The 14,949-nt window shown below is 45.7% G+C and overlaps 1 protein-coding gene across 3 annotated transcripts in view; it reads left to right on the top strand.

The window, feature by feature from the left end:
• Positions 1 to 14,949, top strand: part of PRKCQ (protein kinase C theta) — a 156,210-nt gene that overhangs the window by 133,806 nt on the left and 7,455 nt on the right. For all 3 annotated transcript variants that reach the window (XM_034929904.3, XM_034929903.4, XM_055092388.2), the window contains one exon: positions 7,474 to 7,662. In XM_034929904.3, coding sequence (XP_034785795.2) covers positions 7,474 to 7,662 — 189 coding nt within the window. The remainder of the gene's footprint in view (positions 1 to 7,473; positions 7,663 to 14,949) is intronic.

Raw genomic sequence — 14,949 nt, 5'->3', positions numbered from 1 at the left:
TCTCTAAACTTCCCTTCTCACTTCATTTCATTCATTTCATCTTCCATCACTGATACCCTTTCTTCCAGTTGATCGCATCAGTTCCTGAGGCTTCTGCATTCTTCACGTAGTTCTCAAGCCTTGGCTTTCAGCTCTATCAGCTCCTTTAAGCACTTCTCTGTATTGGTTATTCTAGTTATATATTCGTCTAAATGTTTTTCAAAGTTTTCAACTTCTTTGCCTTTGGTTTGAATTTCCTCCTGTAGCTCAGAGTAGTTTGATGGTCTGAAGCCTTCTTCTCTCAACTCATCAAAGTCATTCTCCGTCCAGCTTTGTTCCGTTGCTGGTGAGGAACTGCGTTCCTTTGGAGGAGGAGAGGCACTCTCCTTTTTAGAGTTTCCAGTTTTTCTGTTCTGTTTTTTCCCCATCTTTGTGGTTTTATCTACTTTTGGTCTTTGATGATGGTGATGTACAGATGGGTTTTTGGTGTGGATGTCCTTTCTGTTTGTTAGTTTTCCTTCTAACAGACAGGACCCTCAGCTGCACGTCTGTTGGAGTTTGCTAGAGGTCCACTCCAGACCCTGTTTGCCTGGGTATCAGCAGCCGTGTCTGCAGAACTATATTTATTAATACTACAAAAATATCTATGCTTCATCAAAATAATGAGATTAAATGACTTTTTAAAAATCTTGGTTTTGGCCAGGTGCAGTGGCTCACACCTGTAATCCCAGCACTTTGGGAGGCTGAGGCGGGCAGATCATGAGGTCAGGAGATCAAGACCATAGTGGCTAACACAGTGAAACCCCGTCTCTACTAAAATATAAAAAATTAGCTGGGTGTGGTGGCACGTACCTGTAATCTCAGCTGCTCAGGAGGCTGAGGCAGGGCAATTGCCTGAACCCGGGAGGCGGAGGTTGCAGTGAGCCGAGATCGTGCCACTGCACTCCAGCCTGGTGACAGAGCGAGACTCTGACTCAAAAAAAAAAAAATTAAGTGCTACCTCCCCTGGCCAGGCCACACTGTGCCTCTCTGCCATTGCACATCCTTGGTCTGTGACCCTCCCCTCAAACAGTCACCTTCTCCCTAAAGTTGCCACCGGCTTTAGGAATCACTTGCTGTTCCCTTCCCTGTGCAACCACAGCACCTCTGCATCCACCTGACCAATCCATTGAGCTTCTCCCCATCAGGGACCATGGCTTATCCACTCACAGGCTGGAGCAGCAGCCCTCAGCTGCTTCCTGAATAAACGACCACACAAAGTCAAGCACCCCAAAAGTTCATCTCTAAATGTATACTGGATTCCCCACCTCTGGGCGTCTTTTGTTAAATAACCCTCCCCAGCTTCCCCCTACTCCACCTGGAAAAATCCCACGCCTGGTCGGAGGCTGCCCTCCCACCATCCACTTGGTGAAGTTTTCTTTCATCTCACTCATTTCCCCATTGCCCCTTTTGCCCTCAAAAACCAAACAAAACTGGAGCTGTGTTCTCCCTCCTCAGTGCCTTAGAGAAATGTTAGCCTCTCTTGTGTGGTTCTAAGTCGATGCTGCCCTGCAGGGTCTTTATGAGTGTTCCGCTGCTGTCTCTCCTACAAACCTGTCTGTAAGCACCTTCAGGGAGGGGACTCTGTGGCCTGGGGAAGGCCGACTAGGTGAGGCAGAGAATTAAAACACAGGAACACACAACTGCTGGGACAGAGGCCATATGGCAGGCACCCATCGTTCCTGTCAGGAGAACTCAAATCTCAGAAGCTCATGCATTTCGTAGCAGAATCAGGAGCTACACATCTACAAACGTGTCTGTAGGCACCTTCAGGGAGGGGACTCTGTGGCCTGGGGAAGGCCGACTAGGTGAGGCAGAGAATTAAAACACAGGAACACACAACTGCTGGGACAGAAGCCATATGGCAGGCACCCATCGTTCCTGTCAGGAGAACTCAAATCTCAGAAGCTCATGCATTTCGTAGCAGAATCAGGAGCTACACATGAAAAACACACCTGTGCTCCCTCAACTGGGGATCGTCTCACTAGGCCGCACCTCCTGAGAGCTAAAGTGCCTCTCAAAAGCCCCACTGTTCCCCCTGTGTTCCTATAATAGGAGCAAAGAGAGGCTGATGTCTCTTTGGAGGTGCAAACTCATTTTGACAAAGAATAGGAAGGCAGTTAAACAGGGAAATATCGTACTTTTTTTTTTTGAGGTGGAGTCTTGCTCTGTTGCCCAGGCTGGAGTGCAGTGGCACAATCGTGGCTTGCTGCAACCTCCGCCTCCCAGGTTCAGGCAATTCTCCTGCCTCAGCCTCCCGAGTAGCTGGGACTACAGGCGCATGCAACCATGCCCGGCTAATTTATGTATTTTTAGTAGAGACAGGGTTTCACCATGTTGGCCAGGATGGTCTCGATCTCTTAACCTCATGATCCGCCCGCCTTGGCCTCCCAAAGTGCTGGGATTACAGGCGTGAGCCACTGCGCCCAGCCAGAAACATCGTACTTTCTATGGCACACTAGACACTCAGTAAATCCAGATGGGATTGCAATGCATGGAAGCAGCTCCCTGGAGAAAGTCGGAGTTCCCTGGAAACCACACTGGTATTGCCCCTGGGAGGTCACTGACTGCTGGGGCAGCACTCACCCAGTTGCACATCATGGTGGCAGAGCCCCGCCTGTCCAGACCTGACTTCCCAGCTTCTGAGGCTGAAGGAGAACAGATGAGGCTTGCTCTGGCGTCGTTCGGTGAAACCACTGTTCCTCTCTCGCTGCTTTCCCGGGTTTCCTTGTGCATTTTGAGCTGTGCGTCTGATTCTTTGGGTCAAAGCGAGGACTGAAAAAGAGCAGAACACAAGAAGAGATCACAATGAGGCAAGGTCCCGGGGCTGAGAGAGAAAGGGGCCACCCTTGCTGGTGTTTCTCCACCACAGTCTCTTTAAAAATTGGGCATGGGCCGGGCATGGTGGCTCATGCCTGTAATCCCAGGACTTTGGGAGGCAGAGGTGGGCGGATCACCTGAGGTCAGGAGTTCGAGACCAGCCTGGCCAACATGGTGAAACCCCGTCTGTACTAAAAATACAAAAATTAGCTGGATGTGGTGGCACACACCTGTAATCCCAGCTCCCCAGGAGGCTGAAGTAGGAGAATCGCTTGAACTCGGGAGGCGGAGGTTGCAGTGAGCTGAGATCGCGCCACTGCACTCCAGCCTGGCCAACAAAGCGAGACTCTGTCTCCAAAAAAAAAAAAAAAACTGAGCATGGCGTGACCATGACAGCTTGAGGCTTAAAACCAAGAGGCACATTATGCTATGGAAGGAACATCACGTGGTAAAATCCTGAAAGACCAGATTCAGAACATCACTCTCAGCTCACTAACTAGGAGACTTTAAGTAAGACCTTTGGCCTTTCTAAGCCCAATCATCACCCCCTATAGGAGAGGGATAACTGTGCCTAGCTCGGGGGGTTCTTATCAATAAAAGACATAACGTCTGCCAAACTCCTAACACATATCAGTATTCCTGAGGCGAACACTCTGTTGCGCGTGTGAGTTTGTGTTTTACTTCTTCCTCTGAAGATAAAACTGAAATTTTTTACCAACATCGCCAAGCTTTGAAGCCTTAATTTGCACCACAGCTGTCTCCTGTCCTTCCAAATTTTCTTTTTGTTTGTCCTGCCAAAACGAAGTTGTTTACAAAGATATGTGGTTCAGAGACGTTTCTGGTTGCTTTGACGCCGCCTTGTGGGCAAGTCTCAGAAATTGCATGTGTCCCTGGCCCAGCAAATTGAGCAAAGATTGTATTGGGTGCATCTTATATTTCCTTATCATTCTCCCTGGGTCTACCTTCAGATGATTCCTTAAGGCAAAGCCTATTTTTTCTAAATTATAAAGTAAACTTTAGCATGTAAATATCGAGGTAAGAGTAGTGGGTAGCATTTTTATATTGGAAATCAGTAACATTGCAAAATTCTGTTTGCAACTTTATTTTCAGAAACGGGGACAAGTGCATCATCAAAGCAGATATTTATCATAGCATTTATAGTTGTCCCATAAGACAAATCATCTTGACTTTGCTACTTTTCACTGGATCTCACAAGAAGCTTATAAAAAGCGGGCCAGATATGATTCCCATTTTTCACAAACGAGAAGGGTTAAAGGGTCCTCCCAAAACTACGCAATAAGGGATTAAGCCAGAAGTAGAGACTGTGACGTTTTATATGGCCAGCAAAACTCTTGTGCTGCTGTTGATATTGTTCTTCTGTTTGTTTAGCAAGTCTGCCTTAGAGAAACTTCACAGCACCCCTGGGCCTCACTTAGTACTGATCTGTCTCCCAGGAGTGGGCCCCGGGGTGGCAGAGGGTCAGGGATGGGGTTGCCGTGCACATCAGTCTGCTCCATCTAAAAAAGCTCACCGACATCAAAACATGTGGCTTTCCTAGAAAATACTGGAATGTCTGGAATTTTTTTTTTTTTTTTTTTTGAGACAGAGTCTTGCTCTGTCACCTAGGCTGGAGTGCAGAGGCGCAATCTTGGCTCACTACAGCCTCCACCTCCCGGGTTCAAGCGATTCTCCTGCCTCAGCCTCCTGAGTAGCTGGGATTACAGGCATGCGCCACCACACCCAGCTAATTTCTGTGTTTTTAGTAGAGACAGGGTTTCGCCATGTTGGCCAGGCTGGTCTCAAACTCCTGACCTCCGGTGATCCACCCACCTCAGCCTCCCAAAGTGCTGGGAGAATGGCTGGAATTGTGGTGTCATTTTCTTTTCAAGGCCATCAGTGCTGCAATTCTGCCATTCATTCCAAAGGCCCATTAGAGAAGGAAGAGAAAAATTCCATGTCATATGAGTAGGGCCAACAAAAAAATACCTTCTGCGTGCGTGCGTGTGTGTGTGTGTATTTATGTGTGTCTGTTCACAGATGCACCCAGCTAAGCCCAAATACATTACAAGGTAGAACAGATGTTCATCCCCAAGAGAGTCTGACTGTCTTGCTTTTAAGTTTAGTGCCTCAATCCTATTATTCCTTCTCCATTTTGTTTTGGCTAATAAAGCAACTTGCCCGCAACTCATCCTTGGAGCAGCAGTCATGAATTAACGAAGATTTTTTTTCCCTCTTTTCCATTAAAAAAAATTTTATGTGCCACTACTATGTCCTAGGGTTTTGTTTTTAATTGTGGGAAAATACACGTAACATGAAATTTACCATCTGAACTATTTTTGTGTACAGTTCAGTAATGTTAAAAATAGTGCCAGGTGCGGTTAATCCCAGCACTTTGGAGGCCGAGGCGGGTGGATCACTTGAGGTCAGGAGATCAAGACCAGCCTGATCAACATGGTGAAACCCTGTCTCTACCAAAAATACAAAAATTATCTGGGCATGGTGGTGCGCACCTGTAATCCCAGCTACTCGGGAGGCTGAGGCAGGAGAATTACTTGAACCCAGGAGGCAGAGGTTGCAGTGAGCCGAGATTGTGCCACTGCACTCCAGCCTGGGTGACAGAGCAAGACTCCATTTCAAAAATAAATAGATAAATAAAATGAAGTGTATTGTATAGTTGTGCAATCAATCTCCTGAAGGTTTTCATCTTGAAAAACCAAAACTCTGTCCCCATTAAATACCAGCTCCCTATTCCCCCTCCCCACAGCTCCTGGCAGCCACTATTCCACTTCCTGTCTCTAGAATTTAACTATTAGGTTGGTGCAGAAGTAGTTACGGTTTTTGTCACTGAAAGTAAGGGCAAAAACTTCTGTTAATACTTAAGGTACCTTATGTAAGTGGAATCATTCAGTATTTGTCTTTCCCTGCCTGGCTTACTTCACTTAGCATAATGTTATCAAGGTTCACTCACGTAGCATGTGACAGGTTTCCCTTCACCTTGAAGGCTGAATAATATTCCACTGTGTGGATGTACCACATTTTCTTCAACGCCTTCCCTATCCCTCCTCCCTAACCTCTGCCCAGACCCTGGCGACTGCCACTCTCAGCTTCTATGAGTTCAACGTGTTTACGTTTCACATATAAATGAGATCTTGCAGTATTTGTTTTTCTGTGCCTGGCTTGCTTCACTCAACATCATGTTTTCCAGGTTCATCCATGTTGTTGCAAGTAGAGATTTTCTCCTTTTTCAGAGCTGATACTCCCCTGTGTATATATAGCACAGTTTCTGTATCCATTTATCCACTGATGGACACTTAGAGTCCATATCTTGGCTATTGTGAATGAAGCTGCAATGAGCAAGCAAGTGCAGCTGTCTCCTCTACATACTGGTTTTATTTCCGTTGGTAATTTACCCACCAGCACGTTTTCCTTATTTCTTTCATCCATGGATGGGTCCTACCATGTACCATCTCAGAGAAGCTTAGGCACAGTTTGTTGGGATGTCAGACGCTGAGCAGAATGGCACGTTTCCTCTACCTTCCAATGTCCAAAAAAGGAATTCATTGGAAGATCAACATACAAAGCCTTTTTTGCCAGAAGAGTGGGTTGGTGAAAGGATAGGAATCTTTCAAAATGTTAGGTAGGCTTCCAGACTTTAAATCCTCCTCCCTAACAGATAGACTCAGACCCCGCTATCGAGCTGTAGGTAGCTCTTAGAGAGCTTTCATTTCTAGATTTGAGTGCTTTGGAGTTTTTTTTGTTTTTGAGATGGAGTTTCTCTCTTGTTGCCCAAGCTGGAGTGCATTGGCATGATCTTGGCTCACTGCAACCACTGCCTCCCAGGTTCAAGCGATTCTCCTGCCTCAGCTTCTGGAGTAGCTAGGATTACAAGTGCCCACCACCACGCCTGGTTAATTTTTGTATTTTTAGTAGAGATGGGGTTTCACCATGTTGGCCAGGCTGGTCTCGAACTCCCGACCTCAGGTGATCCACTAGCCTCGGCCTCCCAAAGTGCTGGAATTACAGGAGTGAGCCACTGCACCCGGCCTAGATTTGAGCACTTTGCTATCCTAGGTTCTCTTTCCTGGCACAGGACACAATTTGATTCGGTGATTAGAGTTGTGCCCCCTGAACTGAACAGCCATAGATAGCAAGGCTTTAAGGAAGGGAATTGTCCAGATGACCTCTTTGGATGCCTGATTACTACAGAGTTTATGCAAAGACTCAGGACAGTACAAGTCAGCAAAGCACATAGGCTTGGTTTCCAGGCTTACACCAGAGCCACTGAAGAACTTAGACACATACCAGCTTTCTTAGGTCCAATATCTGCCACCTAAGTTCCCATGTCACTGATGGGAAAATAAAAACTAATGGCATAGTTTCATTGTTTCTTTATAAGCAGAGGAAAAGTACAAATTGAAACTGAAAAGTGTTTACTCAGACTCAAACTCAAAAATTTCAGCATTGTTTAGACACTGCTATCCAGTCATTGGCTTCCCAAGAGATGGGTTTCAGGGTGATCTTTGTTGCACACCATCATCCTCGACCATTTACTGAGTGGCCTTGAGACGCTCAGGAAGAGTTGTCACTCCTCAGCCTCATTCCTGTTAATTTCCTGTCTGCCTTTTGGTTGTGCAGATCTTGCTGGGTCAGAAATACAACCACTCTGTGGACTGGTGGTCCTTCGGGGTTCTCCTTTATGAGATGCTGATTGGTCAGTCGCCTTTCCACGGGCAGGATGAGGAGGAGCTCTTCCACTCCATCCGCATGGACAATCCCTTTTACCCACGGTGGCTGGAGAAGGAAGCAAAGGACCTTCTGGTGAAGGTAAGAAGTGAAGCCAACAGCGTCTTCATAAGACGAGCATTAGGTCTTCTGGTCAGTTTTCTGTTCCTCTTAGTTTCCAACTTGCATGTGGCAAACAATGATTATTATTGAACTGGGTTTAAATGGGATGTGCACCGTCTGTGTTTTAATAGAGGCACCAATATTATGAGCATTAAATGTCAAAATGAGTGTAAGAGAAACCCTCATGTGCATCAGTTATAACATAAGGGCCCAGGAACCAGTTCCATGACCTTGAATACGCTCACCTGGAGATGTAGTTGGTTCATTAAACAAGCACAGTGTGTGGCTTAAAACTCAATCTTCTAGCTACTTGGGAGGTTGAGGCAGGAGGATTGAAGTTGGAAGTTTGAGGTCAGCCTGGGCAATGTATCGAGACCCCTGTCTCCAAAACAATAAAGGAAAAAAAAAAAAAAAGAAAGAAAATGGGCATTTAGGCTGGGCGCAGTAGCTCACACCTGTAATCCCAGCACTTTGGGAGGCCAAGGTGAGCGGATCACCTGAGGTCAGGAGTTCGAGACCAGCCTGACCAACATGGAGAAACACGGTCTCTACTGAAAATACAAAATTAGCCAGGCGTAGTGGCACACGCCTGTGATCCCAGCTACTCAGAAGGCTGAGGCAGGAGAAAATGGGCATTTATGTTATATAGAGGGTTTTTTTTTTATTTTACTCAGTCTTTTGTTTCCCATAGTTTTTTATTAGAAATATTCAGTCCAGTTCATCTTCCCCTGCCTCTGGTTGAAATCTTGGACAGGATGTATGACTTTATGGCCTGCTCTTAGATAAAAGACAACCTATTGTCACTCTTATGTTATGAAACACTGTCTCAGTGGGGAAATTAAAACCATCCTGTCCGGGATATTATTCATCACATAATTTTTTTCTTTTTTGAGACAGAGTCTCACTCCCTCACCCAGGCTGCAGTGCAGTGGCATGATCTTGGCTCACTGCAGCCTCCACCTCCCAGGTTAAAGCAATTCTCCTGCCTCAGCCTCATGAGTAGCTGGGATCACAGGTGCACGACCACACTCAGCTAAATTTTTGTATTTTTAGTAGAGGCGGAGTTTCACCATGTTGGCCAAGCTGGTCTCGAACTCCTGACCTCAAGGGATCTGCCCGCCTCTGCCTCCCAAAGTGCTGGGACTACAGATGTGAGCCACCATGCCCAGCCTCATCACATAAGTTTTAATTTTAAAGCTGGGACTCCTGCTTCCTTTCCTCTGCTCAGAGCTCGTGATTGGCAGCTGCTCACTACTGGAGGAGACAGTGTTGTCATGCTCTTGCTGGCTGTGTTCTTGTTCTCTTCCATTCTAACTCCTGAGTTTCTGCTTCAGACCTTACCAGGTAGAAGCCGAGAGAGGAAGGAGGATGAGCAGAAAAAAAACAGTTCTTATTCGGCTGGCAGCCTCCTAGCCCTGAACTGGAGGATGGCTAAAGCTGAGACTTCAATGAGGCACTCTACTAGGTTCTGCAGAAATACTTATCCTTGCAGATGTGTTTGGCTGAAACCCTTGAGATACAGGCATTCAATCCAGTCCCTGGCCTATATACTGTACCAACGCTGATTCTGCAAGACTCTCTCACTGTTGGTTTCCTGCCCAGCAGATTGTCTTGGGCAGTGTGCTAGTCTGTTCTCATGCTGCTGTAAGGACATACCTAATACTGGGTAATTTATAAAGGAAAGAGGTTTAACTGACTCACAGTTCTGCATGGCTGGGGAGGCCTCAGGAAACTTGCAATCATGGCAGAAGGCACCTCTTCACAGGGCAGCAGGAGAGAGAATGAGAGCCAAGCGGGAAGGGGGAAGCCCCTTATGAAGCATGGGGGGAAACCGCCCCCATGATTCAATCACCTCCCATCGAGTCCCTCCCGTGACACATGGGGATTATAGGATTATAATTCAAGATGAGATTCTGGGTGGGGACACAAAGCCAAACTATATCAGCCAGTACAGTTGACCTTTGAACAGCTCAGCAGTTAGAGGAGCCAACCTCCTATGCAATGACAAATCTGCATATAGCTTTTGAGTCCCCCAAAACAACCACCAATAACCTACTGTTGACCAGAAGCCTTACCAATAACACAAAGTCAATTAACACATGTGTTATATGTTATATGTATGATATACTGTATTCTTACAATCTAAGAAGCTACAGAAAAGAAAATTCTATTAAGAAAATTATAGGAAAAATGTGTTTACTGTTCATTAAGTGGAAGTAGATCATCATAAAGATTTTCATCCTCGACTTCACGTTGAGAGGACTGAGGAAGAGGGGGAGTTGGTCTTGCTGTCTTAGGAGTGGCAGAGGCAAAAGAGGTGGAGGAGGTGGAAGGGAGGCAGGAGAGGCAGGCACACTTGGTGTAAATTTGATTGAAAAAATCTACATATTAGTGGACTGGTGCAGTTCAAATCCAGGTTCATCAAGGGTCAATTGTACTTAAAATACCTACAGACCAGCTCTCCCCAACCTGCCCTACCCACTGTCCACCAGAAATATTGTTGACTTCTTCACTCTAACAAACTCTGAGAGTACAGGCTATTACCATCTTAGCAGCAATCTCCAGAATTCACCATCAAAACGGAATTCAGCACCCTATCCGTGGTAGCCCAGGATCCATCGAGAATACAGGCACAGTATTACCAGTGGAAACTGGGCTCTGAGAATCACAAGGTGTGAGCCAGGAGCTCCCAAGGCAAACCCATGTGGAGACAGAGGAACACCTGAGAGCCATCAAGAAAGATCTGGACTCTAGACAGACTCAGAGTTGGCCTTTTTTGAGGATGCGAAATATTCTCCACAGTGTATGGGCGTGGCAAGTTGTAGAATGAAATGAATCATGTCAATACAACATGCGAAATACATAGAAGAATAATAAGGACCTACATATACTGAGCTGTCCCAGCAAATATTTGGGTCAAAGAGACCCATCACTGTAATCAAGAGCCTAGCGCATCTAGGCTGGGTGTGGTGGCTCATGCCTGGAACCCTTGCCCTTTGAAAGGCTAAGGTGGGAGGATTGCTTGAGCAGCCCGAAATTCAAGACCAGCCTGGGCAACATAGCAACACCCCATCTCTACAAAAAATCTAAAAATTAGCCAGGTAGGGTGGCTGGCGCCTATGGTCTCAGCTACTCAGGAGGCTGAGATGGGAGGATCACTTGAGCCCACAAGGTGGAGTTTACAATGAGCCATGATCACACCACTGCACTCCAGCCTAGGTGACAGAGCAAGACCCTGTCCCCCCCGCAAAAAAAAAAAGAGTCTAGCACATCTAAAGGAAGTGGACCAAGAATGCAGGTGTTTTGGAAGAAACATTGTTTTGATTTCTGGCATTTCATATGTCAGCTGGTTAAAAAATAATCATCATTTAGAGAAATAATTTTTAGCCTTGTTCGTGCTATATTGAAAATGGGAATAGGATAAGATGCTTCAACATTGGAAGCTATCCATGGGTTCTAAATTAAAAACTAGAAAAATATTAGCAGGCTCATCTTTTTTCACTAATCTACTTTTTTGCTTTTGAAGAAGTACTTAGAATTAAATGTAAAGGGAATACACTTCCACCTCTCTAATAAAAGTGACAACTTGTCTTGGGCATTAGAAACTTGGAGGCAACTCCAGGGCTCTCCCTGGAAAATCAAGATCTTGAATCTGAGAAGTGCTGACAAAGCCCTCACAGGATCCCCAGCCCAAGGGTAAAGGAACAAGATGTTTAAAAATTTGAGCCACTTCCATTCAGCTTTCACTTTCTGACTATGATCCAAACAAGCAATAGCTTAGAAAACTCCCTCAACAATCAATTAAAGGCACTTTTAATGACCAAACACAGATAAAATGAAAACTAATCTCAAAATTAACCAATTTTTTTTAAAAGGCTGACAACAGTAAAAATAAGTTAGTGGGAGCCGGGCACGGTGGCTCACGCCTGTAATCCCAGCACTTTGGGAGGCCGAGATGGGCGGGTCATGAGGTCAGGAGATCCAGACCATCCTGGCTTACACGGTGAAATCCCATCTCTACTAAAAATACAAAAAAATTAGCCAGGTGTTGTGGTGGGCGCCTGTGGTCCCAGCTACTTGGGAGGCTGAGGCAGGAAAATGGTGTGAACCCGGGAGGCGGAGCTTGTAGTGAGCCGAGATCGCACCACTGCACTCCAGCCTGGGCGACAGAGCAAGACTCCATCTCAAAAAAATAAAAAATAAAAAATAAAATAAGTTAGTGGGATCTGGATATAAAGTTTTTTATTTTATATAAAAGCAGGTTCAAACACTATTACAATTGCTACATTTGTAGCAATAAATGTAGCAATCGTAATAATGAACTCAGTGTGAAATGTGTCAGCTTGGGCTCCATAACAAGATATCACAGACTGAGTGGGTTAAACAACAGACATTTCTTTCTCACAGTTTTAGAAGCAGAAAGTCCAAGATTAAGGTCCAGCAGCGTCAGTTCCTGATGAGGACTCTCTTCCTGGCTGGTAGACAGCTGCCTTCTTGTTGTGTCCTTACAGCAGAGAGAGAGAGAGATAAACTCTGGTCTCTCTTTCATGTGAGACTTCTAGCCCTATTGGATCAAGACCTTACCCCATGACCTCATTTAACCCGAATTATCTCCATACAGCCCTTACCTACAGTTACATTGTGGGTTAGGGCATCAACATGTGTATTTTGAGAGGACGCCATTCAGTCCAAAGCATGAGGCTGCACTGCAAAGCCTGGGCCAGCAAAACCCACTGGAAAAAAGTGAGCACAAGGCTTACTCTGTACAACCTGAGGCATGAGAGCACCTCCAGACTCAGGGGCTGTCTCCAAGTGAGTCCCAAGGTGGAGGCTCTGGAGGGAGAGTCACAATCCCCCAACACCCCTCATGGCCCATAAATGCCAGCTTCCCCCTGTGCTTCACAAACCCAGCCTACCTTGAGGATATGCAATACTTCAGGCCAGGACGGAGAGTGAAGGAGGGACAGAGGTAACCAGAAGTAATTCCGTGGAAAGAAGTTGGAAGTGATGATTTCCAAGGAGAGAAAGACTGGATGGGAAGAAAGGGTTCCTTCCAGTTGGAGGAGAAAAGGTGAAAAGCCGTGTGCTGGAATCCTACTCAGCAATGAAAAGGAACAAACTATTGATCTATAAAACAACCCAAGGCATTATGCTGAGTGCAAAAAGCCAATCTCAAAAGATCACATACTCTCTGAGTCCATTGATATAACTTCATTAAAGTGGCAACACCATAGAAATGGAAGTCAGATTAGTGGTTGCCTGGGGTTGGGGTGCTGGGGACAGGAGGGTGGGCGTGACTCTCAGGATGCGGCACAGGTAGATCTTTGCAGTTATGGAACAGTTTGTATCTTGCTTGGCGTGGAGGTTGCCCATATCTGCACATGTGATAAAATGGCATAAGTAGTATATACACACATGGTACCAGGCCAGCTCCTAATCTTATGCTATCATTACGTGAGATGGAACAGTTGGGGAGAAATAGGGTGAAGAGCACCCAGGACATCTCTGTACTGTCTCATCAACATCCTGGGAATCTATAATTATTTAAAAACAAAACTAAATCTAAGGCTAAATGCCTTGCAAACACCAAAATAAAAAGTCAATTGCAGAGTTTCAGTGGCAAGAGAAAGAGTTGCCACAAGAGAAGAAAATAAATTTGGTTGAATAGAGCAGAAACTAGGATAATAAAGTTTAAAGAAGAAAACAAGAGGACTGGTGGGTGAAAGAGGTTCTTTTCTTTTTTAAGACAGAGTGTCGCTCTGTCACCCAGGCTGGAGTGCAGTGGTGCAGTCTCAGCTCACTGCAGCCTATGCTTCCCAGGCTCAAGCAATTCTCCAGCCTCAGCCTTCCATGAAGCTGGGACTACAGGTGCATGCCACCAACGCCCAGCTGATTTTTGTATTTTTTGTAGAGACGGGTTTTGCCATGTTCCCCAGGCAGGTCTCAAATTCTGGAGCTCAAAGCAATCTGCCCGCCTCAGCCTCCCAATGTGCTGGGATTACAGGCATGAGCCACCATTCTCAGTAAAAAGAAGTTCTAAATGAAGCTTGCCCAACCCACACCCTGCATACAGCCCAAGATGGCTTTGAATGCAGCCCAACACAAATTCCTAAACTTTACGACATTATGACATTTTTTGTGATTTTTGTTTTAGTTCATCAGCTATTGTTAGTGTTAGTGTATTTTAGGTGTGGCCCAAGACAATCCTTCTTCCAATGCGGCCCAAGGAAGCCAAAAGATTGGACACTGCTGTTCAAAGTTGACATAGAAGAGTTTGGACTTGTTATTTCCCATGTGAGTTAGTAAAACTTCCATGAACTTTCTCTTACACATATTCTTGCAGTTGGGCTGATAAAATTAATTTCCATTATGCAATCTGCTGCCCATAAACTGGCTTGCAGCTTTATCTCTATTCCTCCTTTGCTTTGATCCAACAGCCCCCACATTCTTGAGCCCCATTTGTTGAAAAAATAAAAGGTAATGCCATTTCTCAGAAATGTCCTCTAGGGAATTTGACAAAATGTTATGAAACCGAGAAGTCATAGGTCCTCTGGAAAAGCTGAGGATAGCAGCATTTCCTGGCATCTGTGACAGCAGCAGTGCCAGACCCGTTGCCATTGGCCCTCCTAGGGCATGGATGCATGTCATGCACTGAACAATTGCCCACTGGGAGAGGCTGTGCTCTGGCAAGAATCCCAGTGGGGACACTGCTGTCCAGTTGATGATTGCCAAAGAAACACCCTTTACTCCCCGTCTCTACTAAAAGTACAAAAAATTAGCCAGGTGTGGTGGCGGGCGCCTGTAGTCCCAGCTACTCGGGAGGCTGAGGCAAGAGAATGGCATGAACCCGGGAGGCGGAGCTTGCAGTGAGCCGAGATCGCGCCACTGCACTCCAGCCTGGGTGACAGAGCAAGACTCCATCTCAAAAAAAAAGAAAAAAAACACTCTTTACTTCCTCATTTATCCATCCAGGATGTCCTGTCTATTTGTTTGAAAATGATGGGAAACTAATGATATAGAACATAAATATCTCTTCCTTTCATAGAAAGACATATCTGAGGAGGGACTGAAGAGGGAAGGCAGGTTCCAGGTACAATCTGTCAGCACTACTGCTGGCTGTCCTCTGCAGCCTGCAGCTGCTTTCTTGCACAGACTGTCCAATAAACTTAAACAAACTTCAACTACATCCTGGCTATTTTTTCCCATCAATGTAAACCTCCATCCTGACAGCTTTTACAGACAAAATCAAGTCTTCAGGTATTTTAT

The sequence above is a fragment of the Pan paniscus genome, chromosome 8 (genome assembly GCF_029289425.2).
Source record: "Pan paniscus chromosome 8, NHGRI_mPanPan1-v2.0_pri, whole genome shotgun sequence".
Classification (NCBI taxonomy): Eukaryota; Metazoa; Chordata; class Mammalia; order Primates; family Hominidae; genus Pan; species Pan paniscus.
Note: the sequence above shows the minus strand (reverse complement) of the source record. Positions and strands in the feature narration are given on the sequence as shown.